This window comes from Seriola aureovittata, chromosome 9 (assembly GCF_021018895.1).
Source record: "Seriola aureovittata isolate HTS-2021-v1 ecotype China chromosome 9, ASM2101889v1, whole genome shotgun sequence".
NCBI classification, from domain to species: domain Eukaryota; kingdom Metazoa; phylum Chordata; class Actinopteri; order Carangiformes; family Carangidae; genus Seriola; species Seriola aureovittata.
Window position 1 is genome coordinate 6,017,299 of NC_079372.1, and position 26,173 is coordinate 6,043,471.

Sequence of the window (26,173 nt, forward strand, 5' to 3'; positions counted from 1 at the left end):
GTCAACTTTCACTTAAAAAAGCAAACAAACTTAGTCCTATGTTCAAATTTAGTTTTTAACATTCAGTCAGCAACAAACTCGCCTGACTGAACCTGCAGAACCAACCCACACACAGCTTGAGGAAAGCGCCTCCCAGTGGCAAACCAAGGCACTGACACATGAACAGGATCCCATCTGTCTATCTATCTATCTATCTATCTATCTATCTATCTATCTATCTATCTATCTATCTATCTATCTATCTATCTATCTATCTATCTATCTATCTATCTATCTATCTATCTATCTATTTATCTATCTGTCTATTTATCTATCTATCTATCTATCTATCTATCTATCTGTCTATTTATACAAGAGTTCACTTAAAAGGTGACGTTGCAGACAAATATACTGAAAAAAGCAAACAACAACAAGAAAAACAAAAAACAAACAAATCAAACCCCAGCACACTTTTCTTTATCTTGTCTCCATTTCTTTTTCAATGTTTGGATCCGCAGGTAAAATCTGGGTTTTGTTACTCATTGCTTGCAAAAAAATAAAAATAAAAGAAAAGAAAAACTAATTGAAAAGTGAACGTGAGTCTGCCTTCTGATGATTTCCTAATAGCCTATTGCTAACATAGGAGTTTTATTTATTTTCTTAAGACCTTTGAGTTTTCATTCTCGATAACAATTCATGGCTATCTATCTATCTATCTATCTATCTATCTATCTATCTATCTATCTATCTATCTATCTATCTATCTATCTATCTATCTATCTATCTATCTATCTATCTATCTATCTATCTATCTATCTATCTATATCTTAATTGCTTTAATGGCATGTTCGAACTGATTAGTCCAAAACAAGTATATGATTACTGGATGAGATAGTCATTATGATTATTCTATGATTGTAATGTTGTAATGGCATTATTAGTTATGACATTATCACGGGCCAGGGGGATGGATTCGCTATTTATTCACTTCCATAAATAAATATTGACTTATTTTGTTACTTTCATATTCTTGCATTAATTGTTTTCTTTGTTTCTTGTGTTTCCATCTCATCCCATCCGCCCTGACAGCATGGATGCTGCAGCCCTCCCTTCCATCACTAGGGGGCGTCACAGTGTCATAAATCTTCACGCTCGGTAGCTCCCATCGACGCCCCTGAGCTGCCGGGACTCAGTGACGGATTGGCAACAAACGAAGGTAATCTGACAAATGACTGAAATGATCTCTGAAGCGTAAGAGCAAATGGCGTGATCTTTACGAGCCGCCGAGCCGTAATGGAGGATCCCTCTGAAGACTGTCCATGACTTTGTTTTGTCTCCTTCACAGAAAACTTCGCCGTGCGTGCGCTTGTCATCCAACTATTTACGCTTCAAACTTCTGGGGGGATGTGCTCGCGTTTGAAGCTCCGGGCGGAGAAGGTAGGCTTGTGTACTTTACATAAATCATCTCCTGTCGTGATTAATTGGATGTGTCTAAGAATAAACGAAGCTCAAGCTGCGTCAATCGGAGTGTGTGTTTACTGTATGTGTGTGAGTAAGACTCACGCACCCATCATGAGAACACGTTATGGCAGGGCACGAGATAATTACAGGCTGGTGAAACTGTTCGGGGACTGAGCAGAACAGGAATCGCTGCCAACATACACACCTGCAAAGCACTGCTTAGCCCGAGGCTTAAAAGACACTCTTCATCACTGTCTGTCTGTCTGTCTGTCTGTCTGCCTGTCTGTCTATCTGTCACCCAGCCCCTAACCACCAACAACCCCCCCCCCCCCCCCACACACACACACACCCACACACGCACACACACATACACCTTGTTGAACGTGTGCTTTATGAGAATGATGCCAGTTAAGTGTGAGGCTGATGAGAGTCTTAAGTTTATTCCAGGCTGAATCTCGCAGTTTGTTTTAAATTAGCTTGCAGGGCGGTTGATTAAGATCAGGAAAGCAAAGCAAATGAGCAAAGAATGCAGAAAATTTTCCAGTAGTAGACTGTGTGGAATTAGCCTCATGATCAGCATCTGTGCAGAAAAACAGCAAACACAGGCCTGTGTGTAGTCTCAACATACAAAACATACATCGTACACATATTCATATACCGACGCAACATGCCAAAAAAGCAAAAGCAAATAAAAACTTTTAAACTTTTTTTCATGTTTCCTGTGCAGTATTTAGTGCCCAGCTTTCTCACAAGGGCAGTTTTATGTGCAGGGAAGGAGGCATGGAAAAGAAGACCTTTCCTTTTGAGCTCACAGATTTGCAGTAATTACAGAATCACTTCCATATGTGGCTCTCTGGCTGCCTTCTCGCTGCCCCCACCACCCCTCTCTTCCCCAGTGTTCTCTCTCTTTCTCTCTCCCCTTTTTCATTTGCATTCTCCTCGATTCCTCTCTTTGTCTGCTTTTATTTTTCTGGCTTCCCCTCATGTACTCGGAGCATTTTTTTTTTTTTTGTAAAACCACAGCTTAAACAAAGTTTATGATAATCAGAACATCCTGGCATTTTTGGCAAATGGCTGCGCTTTTTGGTGATTCAATTAGACCACGCTTGCCAAAAAAAAAAAAGAAAAAGACTGCGATTCAGTGAGAGAGAAAAGAGACATGGACGGGAGAGGGGAAATGTTGAAGAATACGGAAATATGAAAAAGAGGAAAGAAAAAGAATGGGAGCTCGGTGAAGAATTTGAGAGGCAGGAACGGAGCGTGAAGGAGGGAGAGGTGGAACAGAAAATGAGGCAGAGAGAGGGAGGGCTGGAGTAATGCTTTTTGACAGAGGTGGGTTCAAGATGGGTTCATGGTGACATCATGGCTGATTTTTGAGGAAAGTATAGACAGGAGAGCCGTTCACCTTTCATTGGACACACATGTTGGGGAATAGGCAAGAGCGCTCATGTGCTGGCACACACACTGGTAGTTGTGTCGACAACCTCTGAATGCAACCCAAAATATGCACAAAAAAACTCACTCCTCTTTTTATTTTCTCTTTCTCTCCTTCCTCCCCGTCTCTTTTTCCCTTCATCTCTGCTGCAGTAAAAAAGCTTTTGGCTCTCACTCACTCTTTTCCAAGCTTTGTGCTCATTTGTTTTTGTTAGAGGAGTACATAGTGGTATATGCCCTTCGGTCCCTAACACATACATTTCTCCTTTGCCATGAGTAACTCATTTTCCTGTGAGTAGTATTCCTCTGTGTATGTTTTTACTTCAAGGCGGCTGGACTCTAAATGAGCGCACTTTGCCAGGCGGGATGAATGAGCTCCTTCATTTCACAGGATGTGTGTTTGAGTCTGTAACCAAGAAAGTGTATATTTGTGTGTTGTGTGCACATGAATGTGTTTCTGCATGTGCGCGCAAATGACTCCAGTGCGGGGCGTGTGCGTTCGTCCTGCGTCCCCCTGCCTGTCTCAGTGCGGCACCAAACTGCACATGACATCAATCTGAACGTGGGGAAATAGTGATCTCATTACAGGCATCTTGTTACTGATTAAAACCTGCCGCCACAGGCACCAGCGCCCTGCGCCCCTTCTCACCTCCCCACCACCAATCCCATCAACTTCCCCGCCCCACCCCCTGTTCTTCTACAATCCATCCGTCTCTCCATCTCACCCTCCAATTTTCTTTCCCTCCCTCTTTCTATTTCACACCCCTTTCTCTCACATTCCCTGCACCAGTGGCCCTCTCGCCCTCCAACACCTCTCCTCCTCCCCCTCCTCCACCTCCTCCTCCTCCTCACTCCATCTCCCTTTAACCCCTCTAACCTGACTTCCTCCCTGTCTTGCTCCCTTCACGATCCCCCCTTTTCCTCCTTCCTTTCTGCCTTTGCTCCTCTTCCTTTGCCAGCGAGCCCCAGGCCTCTGTTCCATAGTTCTGTGAATGCAAATACGGTTGAGTCTAAAGTGGAAACACACGACTGAGTATGATGATTCCATGAATATTTCATATCTTCATAAACACACCCAGAGAAGCCGAACAATGCCCGTGTTTGCCAGATGACTTCCTGTGAGGAATTGCCTCTCTGTGTTCGACTTTTTGTCAGAGCACACTGTGTTAGGATTGATGTCAGGGCAGTGCGTTATGATGTCACAGGCTGAAGTTAATGATACGAGAATGGCGGGGGCCATAGGCCATGTTTCCAGTGGTGCCCAGAGAGAGAGATAGCACCCTGATCTATCTTCATTATCCCCCACTCTACAGCCTCCCAGACACAATGATCATAAATCTCTGCCTGGAGCACACTTCACTGACACTGAAACACAAACACTAGTAACCTCTGACCTTCTTGCTGCTACTGCCTACACACACTTATCCATGCACACAGACACAAGCACACATATACACATATTCAGAACTGCAGACATGCGCGCGCATATACACACACACACACACACACACACACACACACACACACACACACACACACACACACACACACACACAGGCAAATCCTAAACACCCCCTTGCTCAAGCTCAGTGTCATAATTTAATAAGGAGCACAGCATGCCCCGCGTACTGACACACACACGACTATCTTCATGCACTTGACTGCACTTTCTGACACAAACACATGGTCTCAGTCAGACTGATGGCATCACACTGACTTGAAATTCACACTTCACAGTTCTCATCGCTCTGACAGCTAATATACTGTTAGCTTTTCTCTGTGTCCTATAGTTGTATTTATCATCTTGTTTCATGTTACACAATTGCTGATTTAGTGCTGCTATGCAAACAGTTAAAGGATTTCTATTAGCCTTAGTGGCCTCATAGGCAACACATAAATCAAATGTAAACGAGATAAGGATCAGCTGAAGTGCTTTTTGCAGAATGGCTTAGATCCGCGCTTCCTGAATATAAGGTTTCTGCAAAAAGGCAACAGTGCCTCTCACTGCTTATCCATTTATTTGCCCCGATTATGTGCTGGCAAATCCACATTAAAGAAAATGTATGAAAGAACATTTCAGTAGGCTACTGTAGACCATATGTGGCTATAAAGATTAGAAGCACATAGGAATAACGAAAGCGAGGCTGAGAGGTTTTTTTAATGATTATGATGGCTTGACTTTATCCTGGAGACACTTTGGGGTCAGTGTATTTGAGGATAAGATCTCTGCCTGTATCAGGCCAATTACTGAGGTTTACAAACACAAGCGGCAGTTGTAGCTGGTCTTAAATGTACATGTAGCTGGGAAGACCAAGAAGAAGAAAAGTTCCACATGCTGCATTGGTTGGCAGTTCTGCTCCAGACTGTGATATCTGGGAGAATGAAGTGATGCATGGCCAATATGCCTGAAGGGCATCATTTTAGATGAAGTTTCAGAATAAGTAGTGCATGTATAAGTTGGTTATTTTGAAAATTCATGCTGCACTTGCTTGGTTTAGACACGCATTAAACTAGATGTAGCTTACTGTATCGGGAGAGGAGAATGCATGTATTTACCCTGACATGTATGTGCTGTCTCAGGAGACAGTGTAGTAGATCTTCGCTCTGAGGTGCCAGTTTAGGTGTGCCTTCTCCTCCCAGTTCTGAGGTTTGAGGTGCTCCTCATAACCAAAACAACTTGAGAAACATTACATTCAGAAAAACAGGGTACACGCCCAGAACCACAAACACATAAACACATATCTGAAACATATGATCTCATATGGAGAGAGGGGCACATTCAGGGGCACACCCAAATCTGTCGCTGCTGCACAGCTCTGCCATCTCACACACGGGACTTCCCTGCAGCTGATGTGCCACTACTAGTTTCGTTTCAAGGACTGAAGTGATTTAGGTTCTGCTGATTTTTAAAAACAATCTTGATTTTAAAAAGAATATTCCCAACTGCATAATGATTAACAGGATGTTGACAGATGTTGTGTATCCTGAAAAATATTAGCTTTGAATGCTCAATTCTGGTTTTCATCTGTCCTTAATAAGGGCAGAATATTTAGACAGTGTATCAGTTGTTTTCTGTGTCTTACTTCCTTAATTAGTTTCATAGGTATCCGTATACTTGTTGTATTTAATATTATATCCCTTCAGTAGTATACTGGAGCATTAGCAATGGTAATAGTAGTTGAGATTTATTATCAGTGCTATGGCAAGATTGCTACAGAAACATTGCAAGCAATAAAAACCAGAGCCAAGCACAAACATGTGTTACACAAAAACAGCACATACATTACATGCCTGTCCTGAGCCCACAGGTTATTATGTTGTTATGATAGGTTATGATTATGTTAATTCCATAAATTGATCACACCAGGAAATAAATGGCCAGGTGAAACCGCAGATGTTCTTGGAAGAAGAAACCCAACAGTGTCTGTGTTCAATCAAAACATAATGAAATGTGTTGTAGAGAATATTCAAACATCCTCTCCTATTAAACAGTGAACGCACTGATTAAACATGCATGATCTTAGATCACGACATCACTCTGCATTTCAACATGCACAAACAGTTTGTAGGTAAACCAACTCTTTAGCCAAGAAGATGAAGGAGAGAAAAAGAATTCACCCGGGAGACAAAGAAGGGAGAGAGAATTAAAAACAGAAACTTAAGCTCTCTGGGCCTTTTTCTTCCCTCCAGGCATTCTGTGGCTTGTGAAAAAATGTGCTGTATATTTGAAGTGTTGGGTCACGTGACAAAGGAAGGCTTTATGAATCAGAGAGTATAATTATTTCTTAGTGAGTGAGAGAGTGAGTGTGTGCCTGTCTTTGGGGAGTGAAAGAGTGATTTTAAGAGGTAGAGACTGGGAGAGGGGAGGAGGAGGAGAGTGCAAGAGGGGGAGTGAGGGGGAGAGAGAGAGAGAGAGGCTCATTGCTGCTCTGTCTGTGCTGTCAGAAGGACTCTGATGAACGTACACACATCTTTTCTCCTTTTTCCTTGGCTCGCTCCGCTCATCAGACCGTTCCATCAAGTACTTGATCTGTCCGTCTGCCTCATCGACTCGAGAGCTGGTGAGTCATTTGTACTTAAAAAGTTTAGAATCGGTAAGTTTAGTCATTGTTTGTGTTCCTTTCTTCTATTCACTCCCTTTTAACAGAGAGAAAGAAAGAGAGAGACTGCATTTTTCTTGGGAACGGGTCGACAGTTTTAATTGAAGTCAGAGACTGAGTGTGAGCGACACTTTAGAGGCTCCGAGACAAGTAATCATTGTTTTCCCGAAATCCGACCCGATTTCCATGTGTAAACACTATAACGTCCGGGCGCACATGTTTGTTTGCATGCAGTGTTTTAGTGTGTTTGTTTCTCTCTGCCTCATAATTGTGACACTTGAGTTTATATGAAAACATACTCGAACATGTGTATGTGTGCCTGCATGTGCCTGTGTGCACATATGTGCTTATTAATGAGTGTTTCAAGTGTTACCCAGTTGCCTGTGGAGCTCTTTATTATTAGCATATGTGTATGTGTGTGTGTGTGTGTGTGTGTTAGTGTGTGTACACGCTTGCATGTGTTTGATGTGTATGAATGTGTATTCATCAGAGGAGTCACCAGTCCTTGACCTGTTTTTTTTTTTCCTCTTTTTCTTTTTTTTTTTCTTTTTTTTATAACCAGCATATGAACACTTGGAATAAAGAAGCATTGTTTTCCTCATTTTAAACAGCAGAGGCTAATTCCTGTGGAGTGAGGTGTGTCTGCAGCTCTGGTCTTAGTTTACATGAAAGTTTATTCATTGTGTTCCCATAGTTAGCAACATGTCAGTGAAGATTATTTATTGATGCTGGCATATATGCTAGGTTAACAGGTTCCACTTGTTACAGCCATGTGGAACACAGTGCATTTAGTACAGTGTGATTTGGATATCAGATAAAGATCAAGCACCTGATGTCAGACTGTAGCTTTTCACAGTGCTTTGGTTTATTGCTCCAGCAGTGACTGGCCAATAGGTAAAGTGCTGCAGCTGGGCTCCCTTGGCTTTGCACCTGCTGTCCACTGCTTATTTCCCCTGGTGGACCTGACATAAGTGTGAGGGACAGTTTGATTGAAGTGAATTGAAAGGAAAACACCCACACAGCTGAGTGAGGGATTCCTGCTTGAAGGCCAGTGATATCTGTGTAGCCCTCTGCTGTCATCTGGTCTTTGAGTTTGACACAGAGTCCGTGACATCTGGAGAGGAAGAAACGGAGCTCATCCCTCTCTTCAGTGAGCCACCCTTTGGGTTTTTTTTTTTCGAGGACAGGTTGTCCATACAGAGCGGCTTAACCAACATGGTGTTCAGTCACAGCGTTTTGCTTGTCTTCAGTGACAATTTGGAATCAATTATTATTTGTGTTTGCTGTTATATGCTCCAGATGTGCATGTGTCATTACTCATGTGCCCTGATCATGAGTGTGTTGTGTTGTAGCTTCACCGAAACCATTTTGGTTGTTGTAAACATTTACACATGAAGCAACAGTCCGTCCTTAAAATGTTTTAGTCAGTGCTCACACACTCTCTATTGGAAATAAGTAAAACAAATAAGAAACAAAAGTATAAAAGAGCTTATTTTTCTTATTTTGAAACAGTGTGATTAGTGGCAGTTTGTGTGGATCGAAAGGTTAAATGTCATCAAAAAATATAATACAATCAATCAACGAACAATCAATAATTACTCTTTCATTTGTTAGACTCATTCTTCCAGTAAAACAATCCAAGTTTAAAAATGTCAAAAACTTGACATTTTTTGAAACAAAATTGCAAAACCTGGTGCTGTACTGTGTGCTGATACTTTTCAGGTGGAGCCATTGAAACAACAGTTGACCCATAAAAGCTTCTGTATTGCAAAATCTTCTGTCTTTGTGACATGGCTTTGAGCAGTAAATCTGGGAGTTGTTGATACCTGTCGTTTTCTGGAATTTCTATAGCAATTAAGGCCAAGTGGTAGGGAGGAGTTAGACAGGTGGTTTTAGGGGGAATCAAGGGGCTCTCTCGCTGCCACACTATAATTAACGGGGAAACTATCTCCACTCCATTTCCTATGTCTATTTTTGCAGGTGTGCCGCTCTGATTGTGAGGATTTACATTTTCAGCCTGCTTCCAAGCCCTCATTAAAGGATCTTTTGGCACAAAGTTAAACTTGTGTGAATGTGAGTTGTGTTTTCCATGTTGTGCTTGCATGTGTGTGTTTGGGCCTGCTTGTGTCTGAGTGCTGCTTTGACTCCCGAGGCTAAAAGTGGTGGTGGTGAAACCCATCCATTATGTATCTCTTTATACAGAGAAAGGATTGTTTTCTCTCTGAGTTGAGGAAGAGAAACACCTTCATAGTTGCCCGTGAGAATCATCAACAGTTCCTCTTTCAGTGATTGCTTCACAAGACGCGTTAGAAGCGCCAACCTTACCTTTCACTTCCAGAAAAGTACCCATCATGATGTTGCCACTTTAGACTTTCTTCTCTTGCTTTATTTCCTGTCTCTCTCTCTCTTGCTCTCTCTCCTTATTTCTCATATCTTGACATCATCTGTCTTTGCTTTTTCCTGTTGTGGTGTGTTTTCTAACTCTGCTGGACCCACTGCTGGAGTCTCCATGTTGAGTACTCCAAAGAGCTCTACCACATCATGGAAACAACAAGCTGTCAGGATGACTTCATCATGTCACAAAGTGTTTTATGTCTTACTGTGAGCTCTCACTCTTTCCATGCTTCTCTCCACCGCTGCAAGTCGACACAGCTTGTTATGTGACATTATGTTTAAACAAAGGAGAGAGAGTGAACAACAAAAAAGGAATTAAAGTTTGACGATTGCATAAAGACACTCCCCGGTGCCACTCCTCAAAAACAAAACGTCTGTAAGTGACAAGTGATTACACAGAGGTGCTACTTTGCATTGCTGCTGTAAGCAAATACGTGTTTGTGTGATGCCAAGAGCAGGCAGATGTCAAACAAGTTTTAAGTGATGGTATGCAGATCTGTTTGGAGACACTGAACTGTCTGTCACTATATGTCTCTCTCAGAGCCATTAACCAGCCACTTGTTGAAAGACTGGGAGCTGTCAGCTTTGCATCAGATAATAGTGTTGAGGATATTGTTTTCACAGCCAAATACTGCTGACGCCAGCGACAAGATCAGATAACGCTCTCATGATCCCATTTCAATATGAACATTTAAATCTTTTTTTTTTTTTTCATCCTTTCTGAATCAGTTAAACAGACTTGATGGCTCTGTGTGGGCATATTGAGCAGTGATGATGAAACTAAATATTCACTTTGCTCCCAGCAGTTTTAAAAGTCAGTCTGTCAACTCAGTTAGGACACATGGATTGTAAAATCATTGTTTAACTGTTGTGGTAGTATGACTTCATCCACGACCCAAAACTTAAACATAGACCCTCTCTGCTTTGAGTCGTTTCCTTTACAAAGTTACTGAACATTAATCATTTTATGATCTAGACAATTGGAAGTCAGTGCCTGGAAGACATGCACAGATTTCTCTCTCTCAAAAAAAAAAAAAAATGAACAGGAGTGGGCAAGTCAGAGGTGGAAAAAGGTTGAGAGGACTCTGTGGTTCTGCCAAGCTTTTCCTGTCAGGATACATGGTGCAGTTCATTTATCTTGAGGCTGTGACTTTACAATTCAATCCTTTTCGAGTAAAGGTTTTGACTTGCAGCTCTGCCCCGGCTGATTGACACATATTTTTTATTTCACCTCTCAGGAAATTTAAAAAAAAAAAAAAAATTGCATATTTTTTGGAGTAAAGGAAGCTCTGTGGACTCACTCAGAAAAGTGAAACAAAAAGAAGTCTCTGAAGAGGTCGTAAAAACTTGACTTCAAAGGCAAATATCCACAAAGACAAACATGCAATTACAACTCAATGTAACATCACGCACAGTTACTGTAAATTCTTTAGTGTTTTCCTGGATTGGAATAAGAAATGTCCTCCAGTAAACAAACTGGGGCAGCCATGGCACCCAGAGTCCTGCTCTTATACGCAGAGTAATCACCTGTGGTTTCTTGTGCTGACTAGAAAAAAAAAAAACCCACTGCCTTTCTTGGTTGTGTAGTGCCGAGCTTCCTGAGATGCCGTGATTTATTTGTTATGTTTGACTGCAGTTCTTAATGCCTGAGGGGCCTTGCTCCGTCACAACATTTAAGGCACAATTGTTGTTTTGCACACAGAGGATTTGATACCCTTTGTTTGACAGACATTCAATCTGTGGGAACTGTTCTCTCTCTCACTCACTCCCTCTCTCTCTCTCTCTCTCTCTCTCTCTCTCTCTCGCTCCTTTTTACTCTTGCTCTGTTCTGCTCCATCTTTTTGTTGAAATCCAAACTCCTCAGCAAACAAGGGAATCTTATTCCCTCAAAGCGTGCCTCGTCTTGTAGTGCTGTCTCCAAAATCGCTGCTTTGATTGATTTCATTTCATTTGCTACACTGCGTCTTGTTCTGATAAAAATCAATGGATTATCTCAAGTGTAACCAATGAGTCTGCTCTAACATGATGAACTACTGTGAGGTCTGACACTTCACTATTTACAGAAACAACCAAAGTAAATTTAAACTGCCACAGTGCACCTCTTAGGCAATGATGGAAAGTCCCAGCAGCAGCCGTGAACCCACCCATAGCTGGCCTGGTGCTCCTCGCCCGCCTGGCCGCCTGCTGCCTCCTGTGTGCCCCCCAGGCTCAGGGGAAGTGGGGAGGCCCTCCATGCCCATTTGGCCCTGGCTAACAGGGGATGAGGTCACTCCAAATTCCCCTTATCCCCTTATAGCCCCAGACGGGCTGGCGAAGTTAGCCTACCACAGGACCCAACATAAAACATAAATGGCTCTGTAAAAAGCTGCTGGGCTGATGTGACTCATTAAAAAACACTGGCGCCAACTCTTTTATTAATTCATTATTGTGTTTGGGAAGAGTAAGGTTACTGGGTTCTATTCTAAAAGGCTGTGTTTCTCCTTGTGTTCTTTCTTTTCTAGTTCATTTCTTTGTTTCATGACATGCATGTGAACACTCAGACACGATTCGCTGCTTGGTCTGAAGGTCTTGAAGCACATTTTAAGATTCACATTTGCATTAATATACTGTTGTTTTCCACCTGTGGGGATACAAAAGTCACATGCATACAGTCCCACTCTCTGCCATGAGTTTTCTCTTTGCTCACACACCTTCATTTTTCTCTTTATCCTTCTCTTTTCTCCCAGCGCTCGCAGACAGATTGCGCTGCCTTTATGGGGCCTGGTTTGAGTTCATGAGGCAGATACCCAAACGGGCCAGGCGCTGGCCAAGTACATACTCATAATACACACACACATACGTATTATGAGTATGTGCGTCGCTGGCAGTTTTGTTTTTCCAATCTCTACCTCTTCTCCCATTAGGGCCACTGTGAAATCTGTAGTGATGTTTTTGTGCGTTAGCCACACAGTGGAACTGCTGCTCAGGGTCATGGTACAAGTTGTATAAGCAGAAGAAGGATGGAGATGTGGTGCGGGTGGGGGAGGCCAAGACGAGCATTGGGTATCAGGACGTGATTATAGAGTGGAGATGTGGGGTGGGTCAGAAAAAGGGGGAAGAAAATCAAAGGTAGCACGGAAGAGGAGAAGGGAGAAAGAAAACAAGAAATACAGAGAGAAAGAAGGTACGAAAAAGAAAGATGGCAGCACGGCTGTGTTGGCAGGATGGGGGTGGGTGCCTATCGGCGGCTGCTCCTTCCTGAAACGTGGCCACCCGAGCCTGCCTGAGCCCTGGATGCACATGTGGAACAGTTTACTGTAATGGAACTCTAAATTAGTGGTGGTTTGAAGCTGCCTGCAGCAGTAGGGTGTAATTAACTGGCTCTGTTGAAAGAGAAAGAGCCAGAAAGAGAGGCAGGGAGGGAGCCAGAGCCCTGGAAAAGGCAAGGGGTGAGAGGTGTGTGTGTGTGTGTGTGTGCGTGTGTGTGTGTGTGTGTGTGTGTGTGTGTTTGTGTTAGTGGGTGCTCTCACACATGTGTGGAGTTTCTTGTTTTTTTGCAGTGACTTGATTGCATGTGTATGGTTTCAGACTGTGTGGTGCATATGTGTGCATCTTGGAAAGCTGTCCCTCTTTTTCCTGGGCACGGCGCCACCTCTTAGTGCCCCCCAGTGCCCAGACCCTGTCACTGTTACTCTGTGCTTTTTCGCACAGTTCAGCAGTTCACCGGTTCAGCCTTAGATCTTTTTTTTTGTTTTTTTCCTCCCCTCATTTCTTTGTTTATACCGAATTCATTACCAAGATTTTTTCCCTGTCTTTTCTCCCAGATTCACAAGCCACAGCAGTTCCAAATTCCTTGGCTCTGCTCTTTTTCAAAGCCACATTTAAAAAACAAGCTGATCACACCACCCACTCACGAAATCACGCTAGGGAAGCGAAAGGCAAAAAGAAAACATGAAAAAGAAAATGGGAGGCTTTACCGGGATTTTTTTCCCCCCTCTTGTGTTAACAGTCAACAGTGGGGCATAACTGCAGCCTTGTCCACGCTTGAGCCTGACTTGTCTATGCCTACTGTGTGGAGTCAAAGTGACGAGCGGGCTGCAGGAGGTTAGAGCCAAAATGACTCTGTGGGATGAGAGCCTGACCTCAAGAGAAGATAGTTGGAAGTGACAGCAGCAGTTAGCAATCAGTGGATCTCATTTTCCCTACCCCCTACCCCCATCAACCCCCTCACCCCCCTTCTCTCTTCATGCTGCTCTGGACCCCGTGTCTGGGCCTCTGGTCCTGGGGGAAAGAGGCAGAGAGGCAGGCTGCTGTGCTAGGCTGGCAGCAGGAACAGAGGAGCTCTTTATAGTAGAGTTCTGGTGATTTAAATCATATGGCATAGCCTGGAATCACTGTAGAAGTCTGGAAGCTCTTCAAAACTGCAGGAACAAGAGCTCTCTCTCTTTTTCTCGCTCTCTTTTTTTCCCCTCCCTCCCTCCCTCTCGCTCTTCCCTGTTATAACTTTTTCCAAACTTCTTTCTTATTTTCTTTTCCCCTCGCCCAGTCCCAGTTTTTCTGGCTTTTCCTCTCACTGCTCACTCATTCTTTTTCTCTCACGTCTTTATCTGTTTTGGTTCTCGCCGTCCGGTCCTTCCTTACTTCCTTCTTCCTTCCCATTCTCTCATACCTGTTGGTATGAAGTTTGCACATCCTTCTTACAACTGTGGATAAACTATTCTCCGTCCCAGAACGCAGATGGACTCAGAGTTGATGTGAGGTGAAATGTGTTTGTGGAATCCGTAGAGAATCTCAACACAAACCACTCATTCTATCATTCTATCATCTTCATTCAGAAACACTAATCCTCATGGTGAATCTATTAGTAATAAATAACAAATTTCTCTGCCTTCTCTTCCCCAGAAAAGTGAACTGGATGACTCTTCTTAAGTGGAGTACGGCCTTCCCTCACTAAACCAAAGGCCCCATCATCGCCCATCCCTTCCCCACATCCTGAGAGTCTTCGAAAGGCCACGGATTTCAACTTTGCCGGGGATTTTCCAGGTGTTGTGAAAGCCATTACTTTCACCTAGCAACCTGCTGCCGACCCCTGGGGGCTCTGTCGCCATGGCTACCAACAGGGAACAGCAGGTGGGTCACATGACCGGCTTCCCACCTGCTGTCTACCCCTTCGCCTTCAACTCCATGAGAAGCCACTCCCCCTTCGACCTGCTGGCCAACAGCAGCCTGTTTGGGAGATTTGGTGCTGACCTGCCCAAAGAGATGGCCGCTCTCTGTAAGTCATTTTCATCACGGTTTGACTTTTTCCTCCCTCTCATGTATCTTTTTCCATTTCAGCTCAAACTACATACATGGCCCATACCTTCCTTTTAGTCAAGTCACATTAAACAACTTGGACTTGGAAAGAGGAAAATACAGCTATTGAAATTGCATTTAATTATGTGTAATTTTGTGGATATGGAAAACTTTAGGGTCTGTTTGTGATATAGGATGAGTGGTAGCAAAAAATCCCCCAAAGAAACCGTGAGGAAAAAGTCCACTTTCATCAATACAATGATTACTCTGCTGCTGTGGTTTCCTTATAGATGCTTGTAGATGGTGTGGTCATGACCACAAACTCTGACTGTGGCTACACTGGTGTGTGTGTGTGTGTGGTGTGTATATGTGTGTGTGTGTGTGTGTGTGTGTGTGTGTGTGTGTGTGCGTGTGGACCTCTCACAGAGCTTTTGTGAGGCAGGCAACCCACAAGTCTGCAATTAGAGACAAAACAACATTCTTTCAGTGTGAGGCGATGAGTGCTCCGAGCATCAGCAAATATTTGAAAATAGGTACAATTGCAATTCGAAGGTTTATCTTGCTGTTTTTTTCCAGAGTGAACACACCGCACACCTTTTTGTGGAAGGAAAGGTTTCAAACAAGCAGCATGGTCCTTTAGTTTCAGACTTGTCGTTGTACATTTGACCACAGGGGGCACTGTTGTATTCTGAAGGCCTGGGATGGGATGATGTATGGAGCATTGAGCACAAAGAGGAGATTGTTGGCAATAAGAGTGTTTTTCTGTCATGGAAAAACTAGGCAGATTACACAAACGCTGCAGACAGACATTGGTCATTGTTCAAAACACCTACTTGTTTCAAAACACTGTTTTTTACTCAGCATCGGGATTCTAGGTCAGAAAATATCCTCGGATAAAAAGCCACTGCTGAATAATTAGCTGCTGAGGATGTTAGTGTGAGGGAAAGAAAGATGGAGAGAGAGAGAAAAGAAGGCGCACTTTTGTGGCCTTTACTGCGTGAGGTAAAGGTAAGCAGGAGAAATCTTATCTGGGTGCAGTGCTAAAGGGGTCGGCAGGTGGTGGTGGGTGGTAGGTGGTGGAGGGGCTATAATGGGTGTGGGTGGCAACAGCTGAGTGCAGAGCCTGAGAGCCCCCCCCCGCCACCTCCAGCCTATGCGTGCAGTCCCCCTCTCTCCCCCACACCAGCATGCCTGAGCACCTCTCCAGCCTTTCAGCCATCAATCACTACCTCACCCCCCCTTGCACCCCCCCCACCCATTCCCTCACCCCTACACCCCCCCCTCTTTTTTTGCTGCTGCTGCCCACCTAATCCTCAAGGTATTTTCACAGAGCCAAAGAGAGAGAGAGAGAGAGATAGAGAGAGAGAGCGAGCACCTGGGGGTAATGTCCTAGTGTGGTGGAATCCAAGAACACACCCTGCTAGGAAAACACACAGATACACACATGCAAACACACCACCAGAGACACTCTTCCCACTCTTTCTCTCTCCCACACACACACACACACACACACACACACACACACACACACACACACACACACACACACACACACACACACACACACATACACACACACACACACAGAGCACTTCTTTCATCGAAAAACTAGAAACATACCCCTGACGCAGAGTGAAATCCCACCGCACTGACAGATGGATTCTTTTTGGTTTTTACACTGGCATGAGTTAAAACAAAAACAAGTATCAAAGCACAAACATACGCAGGCAACCACATGCACTGGGCCTTCATACATGACTGCTTGTACTGACACATCCACGCTGGCAGTAGTATCGTTCACGAGGGTTAAAGACTGCAGTTATTTGGTCTAAGCTCTGTCTTAGAGCTTAAACAAGGCCAGGGTCAGAGATTAAGTCAGGATTATTGTGACAATTAACTTCAACTCAGCATTATGTGTAGAGACTGACTTTTTTTTATTTTACTTGCACCTCTATATTAGCTGATTCTACTTTTACAAATCAATGTCAGTATTGGATGTACTGTGTATACTGTAATATTAGAATCAACATGATTATGTTTTTGCTTCTAGCAGACTCAATGAGCTCATCAGCCAATTAATATGTTCATTATCGATGAATTGTCTTTTTCAATTAACTGTTTAGTCTATACGTCAGAAAATAGTATAAATGGTCGTCATAAAAGTTGACATCTTCACATGATTTCTTTGTTTGACCGAAACCAAAAGATGTTTGATATAAAAACAGAGAACCAGTGAATGTTCAGCATTTTCTTCTTGACTTAAATGATCAACCAGTTGATAGTCGAATCGACTAATCAATTAATGGACTAATTGACTAATTATTTCAGCGCTACACGTCTGAAACTCTTAACCTTAAATTGCCCTGTGTCTGTGCTGACGCTCCTGCAAAAATACATTTCAGTGTCATTTTAAGTTTCAGCCTTGATGGAAAACTCTCAGCTGTTGATATCGCCTTTTAAAACATCCTATTGGTGTATCCCTTGACAAGGAATGTTACAAGTCATTTTACTGACAGCCGTCTCATTCCCCACTCTCTTAAATGTTTGCGGGGAAGACAAAAGGCCTTGGTTTGGACATTCCCCAGGCCCTGTTTTTCTTCTCCTTCTACTTCTCTTCTCTTTTTCTCCAGGAGTTGGCTTAACAGGCCTGCTCATTGTTGTCAGGGCTGTCTGTAGGCCAGACTGAGAAAATACCTTCCACATAGAGGGAGGCGCACTGTGGATATTCCTGTGTGTGTTTGTGTGTTTGTGTGTGTGCAGTAAATAGCTCTGCATTCTTGCTCAGCTTCAGTGCACTGGCTTTAATTGTTGTTAGAAAGGTAGCCCGGGTGACACCTACCTTTGTTGGGTGTGCGCGCTGTGCCGACAGGTTGGAGCACCTCCCATGGCGGCGCTCTATTTTTGCACCAGAGTGTCTTTGGAAATACCTGTTTTACACAGAGGTGGGAAGAGACAGGAGAGGGGAGGGATGGGGTAGGCGGACTGTGTTTGCACATGTAGAGATAGTAGGCTTTTCTTCATTCTTAATGCATAGGAAGGAAGTGGACCCAGAACACCTCAGCGCTTCACTTCAACCTTCAAGTCATGTGTGAATGAGGTTCACTGACCATGTGGGTGTGCTGCAAGACTCTCATCTTCAGCACCCATATGTTTACGAAGGCGCAACGGCGTTTGTTCATCCATGAGAGGGTCTGATGGCTCTGTGTGCAGTGTGTAGAGGAGGCCGTTATCAGTTGATCCCTGTCATTATGGGAGTCCTTCAAACAAACAGTTGGAAGCCCATTAAGGCCACTTACTATGTGATAACATCGCCACTGAGCCCTGAAACACCTCTCTAAGCTTTCACCAATCAGGGCCGGAGCCCTGGCCCCAAAGCCAACCACAGGGATGTTTTGAAAAGCTGGTAGGTTATTTCCTTCAGCCTACATGGCTTGGTCCAAAATCTGAAGTCCTTTGCTACACTTGGACTTTCCATTCAGACTTTAATTTCTAGCTTTATGTTGAGTGATGTTAACAGAAAGCTTGTGAGAGGCTCAGCTGTGAGCTGCATCACAGCGGGATGAAATTAAGAACATTATATTAATAGAATGGAATGAATAGCGTGTTGAAACTTGTGTAAAAGCTGCCTGAGTCTGCTCGGTGGTGCCTCTGCTGGAGACAAGGTGAACAGTTGTTTATGTGAAGTGTGTATTGGGCATGGATTTATATGCCGCACACACACACACGGACACACACACACACGCACGCACGCACGCACGCATGCGCACACACACACACGCATAAACATTAGCATACCGGCTGCTAAGCAATATATACATGCATCCGTGTGTGCGCACTCAAAACCACATTTACACACACACACACACACACACACACACGCGTGCGCACACACACAAACACACACACACAAACCATTAAGTCAGAGAGGCTGTGAAAAGGACCGAAATGTTCCAGCAGAAAAAAAAAATATCCTCATGCAGAGTGACATAATTAAAAACACTCATTGCATTCTTAAACGCACACACACACATACACACATAAGGAGGTCATGTTGGCTTAGGGAGCTCAGGGAGTTGCGTAAAGGAGCCATTTTGTTGGGAAATGTGGTATGAGAGGGAATGTAAAAGCGAACCTTTAAATGGAGGAGAGGGACAGCAGGGAAGGATGTCGACTAGCAGAGTGAAGCCTTCTCCACTGGAGGCGAGGCAGAGCACAAACAGCACATTGTACCTCTTTATTTATTTTCATAAAGGTTGAAGTGCTGGGTTTCAGCCCATCCTGGATGGAGGTTGGTAGGTATGTGGTTGACGGTGTAGGTTTGGATTTGACTGGGTGCACATGTGCGTGCTTTTGTGGGTATGCTGTATATTTGAATGAAGGGAGGGGGACGAAAGAGAAAGAGAGCTATGTATGGATATGAAAATGATGAGCTCAGCCCCGCTACCCCTCACTTCCCTGCAGGCACAAGGCTCCCTATAGACACAAATCTGCATCTCTTTTTTTTTCTTCTCTTCCTACGTGCTCTTTACAAACTGTGATGTCACACCTGACCATATGAGACGTGTGCGAGTTACGTGGTTGCATGATGATCATCGTGCTGTTTTGGTGGACCTCTGACACAGGTACTGCATTAGACATTGTGCTATAAAGTAGTACTTTTTCTTCTTCACCGGCTCTTCCTGCCTTCCTTTCACATGCACTGAGAGCCAATGAGAAGTCCCGACTCATAACTGATGCTGAGAGCGCAGGTGCAGGTAGGGAGAGACCGACTGAGCCAGTGATGAAGAGAAACAAAAATGGCTAACGCAGTACCAGTGGTTGTTATGTGTGTGACCCTTCCGTTGCAGGCAACTCCTAACTTGTAACTGGGTCAATGCAGTTTAAACTTGAAGTTGCACAACAAGAGTAAAAAACAATGAAATGGTTATCAAGTTCAGCATTTCCTATAACACAGAAAAAGAGGAACTCCTGTTTACAAAAAAAAAAAAAGGGTGTGACCAAATCATGTGCTGATGCAAGCAACTGAGAAAGTTGGTAGCACGAGTGCTGCCAGTGGGACAGTTAGTCTGGAGCCCTGCCTCAGTCACTTCTGAAACTGAAATGCCCTCTGAGACACCTGAGCGTTCACTTCACCATTTGTTTTTGAGAGCAAAGCTGATCCATCTCCGACCTCTGTCAATCTCTGTGGCATTTACTGATCTCTGTTAGATTTATTTGAGGCGCAGAAGAAATGGGCTGAGCCGGGGGTGAAATGACGATTTCAAAGAATTTCAGAAAACCTTCAGGAATGACACACACATTTGAGATTGATGGAAACCTACTAAAATTGTAGGCAACATGTTTAATATAAACATCTTCCCCTACTGTGTTTCTTTCTTTGCAAGAATAACATTAGTCATATTTTCAGAGATCTTATCAAAACCCTGCAAGAAATGATTGCCCGATGGTTTCTGACAAAAGATAAAAGAAAGCCTCTGATCAATTCAGTTTAGAGATATGAAAGCCAGTTCTTCGTCAAATCACAAAGCACCCGGTTATTACACCAAATCAGTGTGAGCAGTGTTTCGTTTTGACTCTGGCATTCACCGTTATGAGTGGTGCAATTTCATCAGAAAAAAGCACCGTTATACAGCCATCTGCTCGCTGGCATCTCTGCTCCTGTGACCATGATCTACATAGCAAATTAGCAATGCTAGGACTGGACCATTTGTGTGTACTTGTGTGTGTGATGACAGCATGTGTAGCGCTGTTTGGCTGCGTCCTTGATCTATCAGTGAGACTGGAGCCTCCTCTGCTTTAATAAACAGCTCTGCATCGTCTGACATCCCCGCTTTCATCTCCCTAGGCGACCACTGGCCTCAAGATGACAGGCGCTCCACTCCTTTTTGGAAATCGATTCCCTCACATTGCTTTTTTTATTTTGCAACCAGCGCTGGCCATGATTCAATAGATGAGGGTGGGAAATGGACAGAAAGGCCTGCCTTGTTTGTTTTTCCAGACAATTTAAGCACCCACTGAAGGAGTTTTGTGAGCGATAGTGAGCAGAATATCTGCTCCTCTGATGATATCCGCCTAAACCCTGTTGGCTTATGCACTTTTGGGTTCCCTTTCTCTCTTCTCTCTTCTCTCTCCTCTCTCTCTCTTTCTCCTCAGCCTTCACCTTGGATTTCCTCTCGTTATCCGTCTCTGCAAGTTGGAGCCAATTTGCCGTTAAGTGCTGGAAACGCTGAGTGTATTTGTGCGTGTGCGTGCTTGCGTGGGCCTGCCTGTGTGGAAAGCCAGCAAAGGGTGGTGGTAAGGGAGAGGCCAGTGAGTGTAATACAACTCAGACATGATGACAGATGAAGATAAAGAGGCTACTATTAAAAATGGGAGGCGTCTGTTTTCAGATGGGCCTTTTTGGGCACGTGCAAGACCTAGAGCGCACAATGGCGAGAAAAGGAGGGATGGGCCCTCAGAAGGCGTGGGAGGGCACACAGGCACAGGATGGGCCTATGAGAACAAGACAGGGGCTTCATATTTTTGGACGAACAACTAAAAGATCTGTCTTTTTGTTTTTCCCCCGGCACAAAACACGGGTAGCAAAATGTCATGACAGTGCCGTCAGAGTGAGAGAAAAAGACAGAGAGTGAAAGAGACTTTGCTGAAAGATGGCCAAGACTGATAGTGCTCTGAAGAGTAGCTCTGTTAGGCCTTTTGGTGGGACCAGCATGTGAACAGAAGCGAACATGGCCGCTGCTGAGAAACAGACTCTCTCATAAGTCATACCTCACTTTCCCCACGTCCCTCCTCAGTAACACATCAGGTATCTTCCAGAGATGGATAGTGAGAGAGTGAGGTAGATGAATGGATAAGATTACATGTCTTGTCAGAGCTGAACATGTGTAAAACCTGCGGCTGGTGGAGCAGTTGATGGATGTGATGAGAAAGAACGCTAGGATTGTGCTCCGTTGTCCCTGATGGACAAAACAACACGACATCCCTTCAATAAGATGTTTGTCCTTCGTTAACTTTCATTTTAAAAACAGCCTGTAGAGGATTTGTGTGTGTGTGTGTGTGTGTGTGTGCGTGTGTGTGTGTGTGTGCGTGTGTGTGTGTGTGTGTGTGTGTGTGGTTGTGTGTGCGTGTGTGTGTGGTTGTGTGTGGTTGTGTGTGTGTGTGCATGTGTGTGTGAGGTTGTGTGTTGTTGTGTGTGTGTGTGTGGTTGTGTGTGTATGTGAGGTTGTGTGTGTGTTTGTGAAGTTGTGTGTGGTTGTGTGTGTTTGTGTGTGTTAGGTTGTGTGTGTGAGGTTGCGTGTGCGTGTGGGTGTATGTGTGTGTGCGTGTGGGTGTGTGTGTGTGTGTGTGTGTGTGTGTGTGTGTGTGTGTGTGTGTGGGTGTGTGTGTGTGTGTGTGTGTGTGTGTGTGTGTGTCAGTGTGTGTGTGTGTTCTGAGTAACCTGAATCTGGCTGTAGTGGGAGGGACTGTGGACTGGTGTTCAGTGTCTCTATCATCACCGGCAATCTGTTTCAGCATGTCCACACACTGCACACATGCTCACATCAGCAATGGAAAAGCTCGACATTCCTTTCAAAATCACCACGCTGTGTTTAGTGCATAGGCATTTAAAAAACGAGCTGCCTTTATTGCCTTACACATCACTGTGTTGTTGACTGCTTGCCTGGAACCTGAATGACTGTATACAGAGGAAGTGGCAACAATGTGGAGTATACGTCTTATCTGTAATTGGCATCAGAGTGTCAGACAGTAGTAAAGCCTCATTTTCCTAGGCTCCAGCCCACGTGGAGCTATAAGCAGACTGGGCCCAGCTGACTGAGCTGACTTCTGTATAGATAAAGAGATGAAAACATTGTAGGTAGAAAATCCTAGCGCAGTGGAAAATTTAAAACGTTTTTTCAATATGTGTTAAAATCAGCACAGTTAAACATGATTGAAAGCAGCAGTCACACAGAATGACCAGTGAGCTGGCAGCCACTGAAAATGAAACATTTCCAAAACCAGAAACAAAAGCAGAGAACTTTGTCAACTAAAGCAAATCATGCAGTCGGGAAAAAATGGCCATAGGGAACTTGATGAAATGGGGAGAGTATTTGCAGAAACAGGGGGGGGGGGGGGGATTAAGGAGAGACTGGTGAGCCAGAGAGTGAGGGAGAGAAGGAGGGAGGGCAGGATAAGTTTGGGGGGAAAGTTAGTGGCCCAGTGGGGGTTTCTTCTAGAGTTCAACCTCTCTGGCCGGGGAAGGAAGGGGAGGAGGGAGGGGAGGCAGGGACCGGCCTGGGTCAGCAGCAGTATGGAGTATGTGTAGATTAGATGTCTAAACTCACTCCGCAAACCCTCTGAAGCGCTGGAAGACTTGCAGCTCGCAACGCTGTGTGCCAATAAGTGGAGAACCTGGGGTTAGTGGTCTGAATTATAGTCTCAAACACAGTAAAAAGAAATGTCAAAACCAGAAGAGAGTCAGATATGGGACATAAATCTCCAAAAACAAAAGGGTTTCAACTGTGAGCACATGATATTATAAATCGATTGTGTTGCAGCCCGGCGGCCCAGAGAGCAGCCCTGGCACACAACACTGATGTTACATAGAACATTTAAACACCAGGGGATTAGCCAGTTTTTAGTTTCCAGGATGCTGTATGAAACTAGCAGAGAGAGAAAAAAAGACAGGAAGGAGACGATAGACAAGTGTGAGAAGAATGCTTGTGGATCATAAAAATGTGACTCGGGGCAGTGATGATTTAATCTGAAATGCATCCAGATCAGGACATTTTTTTTGATTATTGTATAAATGGGTGGAGAGGTAGAAAAGGAAAAGTGAGTCATTTTTAACAACATACCGTTAGCAGGAGCATCTTTGATAGATAACAGTTGGTTATCTAGGCTCACTTATCTATTCTTGCTGTTATAAAACTTCCTCTTTATGACCTGACAGCTGTATGAAGAAACACATAAAAACTACTGATGTTGTTTACTGTTTGATGCGACAAAAGAGCTGTGAAATGTTTGCGTGAGTGTGTGTGAGACCGTCAGCCCACATGTGTGCGAGTGTGCCAGCTTAAGAAAATAAACAAGAAATCTCAACTGGAGGAATAGCTTTAAGGTCAATAAACATCTTAATCTAAATCATTCAAAATAGCCCCTAAACGTGAAAGCATGGTTTCTTTCATGAGACAGGAAAAAGAGTGAAGTGTTAGACAGAGGAGGAGGGAGGGAGGGCACTGTGTGTTTATGGAGAGCGTAGCCAGCAGCACAGATTGACAGGAAATGGTGTCTTTTTTGCCTGCTGGGTTGTACCACTTGTACTGGTCTGACAGGGGGGAGATGAATGTGCGGGGCACACAGACTAAAGCCATTCTATTATCATATATCTCCCATTGTATCAGGCTGTTTGCTTTAGCTCAGCCAGAGTCTATCTGTCTGCTGAGCAACAGTTAGAACCAGTGACAGGCTGTTTCATTGACCGCAGACCGCCTATTGATTTCCTTTGATTTACCGTCACTGTGAGGGAGCTGCTGTGTTTTAAATTGAATTGTTTTTAGCAATACACAGAGCAGCCGCTGTTAAAGGAGACTAAATGTGGAAGCCAGAATTTTATAGTCTGAGTCTCAATGATACAGTCTCCTGATCATTCAGGTAGCTTCTTGATTCATTCAAATTTACGCTTGCACAACTTCATCAAATCTGCGTCCTTGCACTTCTACGTGCCTTTGCAAAGGTTGCTCAGAAATAAATCACAAACAAGGTCAAGTGAACCTGTGAGAAGTGTGTCCAACACATGGTGTGTTTGTATATAGGGGGTATTTGTCTGTGTAAATGCGCTGCGGGGATTGAGCAAGGCAACCCTCATCCATCACCGTTAAAGCACTTCCAGAGGGAGAGACAGAAAGAACTGCCCATCCTCTGTTCGCTCAAACAGACAGAGAGGAGGGAGGGATTTACCCTGGCATCTGGTTTCTGGGTTCAACCACAGCACAATGTTCTTTCTCTCTCTGTGTCTCTGGCTCTCTTTCTCACACACACATACACACCCGGCCAGTGGCTGGACTTTAATATGGTTATGATTAGAGACGGGGGCTCAGAGAAGGGAGGGGAGGGGGGGCTCATATTTACTGCAGGGGAATTGGGGGAGGTGCGATGTAAAGACAGACAGAGACAGGGACCAGATCTGAATGGGAGGCAATGTGGTGGTGGTTGTGGGGGGGGGGGTTTGTTTGCGTTTGGGGCTGAAATATGAAACACAAAAGCAGCACGCACAAAAAAGCTAAAGAAGAATGGGAATAAAGTTTTGTCCTCTAACCAGATCAGTTCTTCCTCCAGTGCAGGGTCTGTTGGTCGGCCCCCTCTCCCTCCCCTCTCCCCCCTCCTCCTCCTGGGTTCCTCTCTCTATCCCTCCCTCTCTGGCATTCTCTCTCTCTCTCTCTCTCTCTCTCTCTCTCTCTCTCCACCCCCTCTCAGAGCGTCATGCTGAGGCAGTTGGTTTGCTCCGCCGTGTCTGGGGCTCAGCGAGAGCTGTGAGAGGCTGTTATTTAGGTCTGTTACAGCAGACAGGGAGCAGCTCACCCAAGGGCAGGGGGAGAGTAGAGAGTCAGTCACGCTCAGCTCAGCCAGGCAGGAACCAGATCTGCATTCCAGCTGAGAGGGAAAGAGGGAAACTCCAGCATCGGCAGGAAAGGAGAGCAGAGAGAGAGTGACAGCGAGAGATAAGTGAAGGGAGGGAAGGGAAGGCGGCAGATCCAGCTAGCTGTTGCTGCTGTTTGTTGTTGTCACTGCTTCAGCGGGTGACGTGAGCGGTGGAAGCAGGACAGGACGCAGGCAGGACTGAGGGCTTGTAGTGATTTTCTCAGGGCGGGGGGGTGCCATGTTCGACTGTATGGAGGCTCTGGGAATGGGCCCCCGTCAGCTCTATGATGTCACCAGTCGCGGTGCATGCATGCTTCGGAAGGCGAGCCCCTTCTTTGCGGGGTTGGACCCCTTTGCTTGGACGGGCAGTGCCAGTGTTCAATGTAAGTGGCATCCTGTTTGTATTTTGTGTATGACACAACCATGTCTCTCTCTGTCCCCCTCTCTCTGTCTCTCTCCCTCTCTCTCACGTTACTGGCTTGTTTACCCCTCAGGGCTCAGCCAATGGGGCTGCTGTCAGGGGCTACAGAGCAACACAGGAAAAGACTGGGACAGACAGTCTCCTCTCCTCTCCCCTCATCTCCTCCTCTCCTCCTCTCCTCTCCTCTCCTGTCCTGTCCTCTCTTCCCCCCCTCACATCCAGTTTGAGCTGCTCAGTCATCTGAAAGAAACTCTCTGCTATGATATGATATGTGTGTGTGTGTGTGTGTGTGTGTGTGTGTGTGTGTGTGTGTGTGTGTCCATGTTTGACTTGTGAGTTTGAGTCCATGGAGTCAAGTTTCAGCGACAATGCGAGCCACCTGAGGTTTGACCTTGCCAGGTGCTGTATACTAAAAACAAAAGTATCCACAGATAAAAGAAAGAGGAAAGGGTTGGGGGAACAACAGGAAGAGAAAACACTGATGCTTGGG

At 44.6% G+C, this 26,173-nt stretch overlaps 1 protein-coding gene across 6 annotated transcripts in view; it reads left to right on the forward strand.

The window, feature by feature from the left end:
• The first annotated feature begins 1,067 nt into the window (after positions 1-1,067).
• Positions 1,068-26,173, forward strand: part of rarga (retinoic acid receptor gamma a) — a 44,039-nt gene continuing 18,933 nt past the window's right edge. The window contains exons 1-4 of one of the 6 annotated variants that reach the window (XM_056385349.1): positions 1,068-1,195; positions 1,325-1,416; positions 6,883-6,935; positions 14,250-14,622. In XM_056385349.1, coding sequence (XP_056241324.1) covers positions 14,454-14,622 — 169 coding nt within the window. In that variant the 5' untranslated portion in view covers positions 1,068-1,195; positions 1,325-1,416; positions 6,883-6,935; positions 14,250-14,453. Of the gene's footprint in view, positions 1,196-1,270; positions 1,417-6,813; positions 6,936-14,249; positions 14,623-25,165; positions 25,646-26,173 lie in introns of those variants that run through there. The other 5 variants (XM_056385347.1, XM_056385348.1, XM_056385346.1 and 2 more) reach the window with 5 other exon arrangements.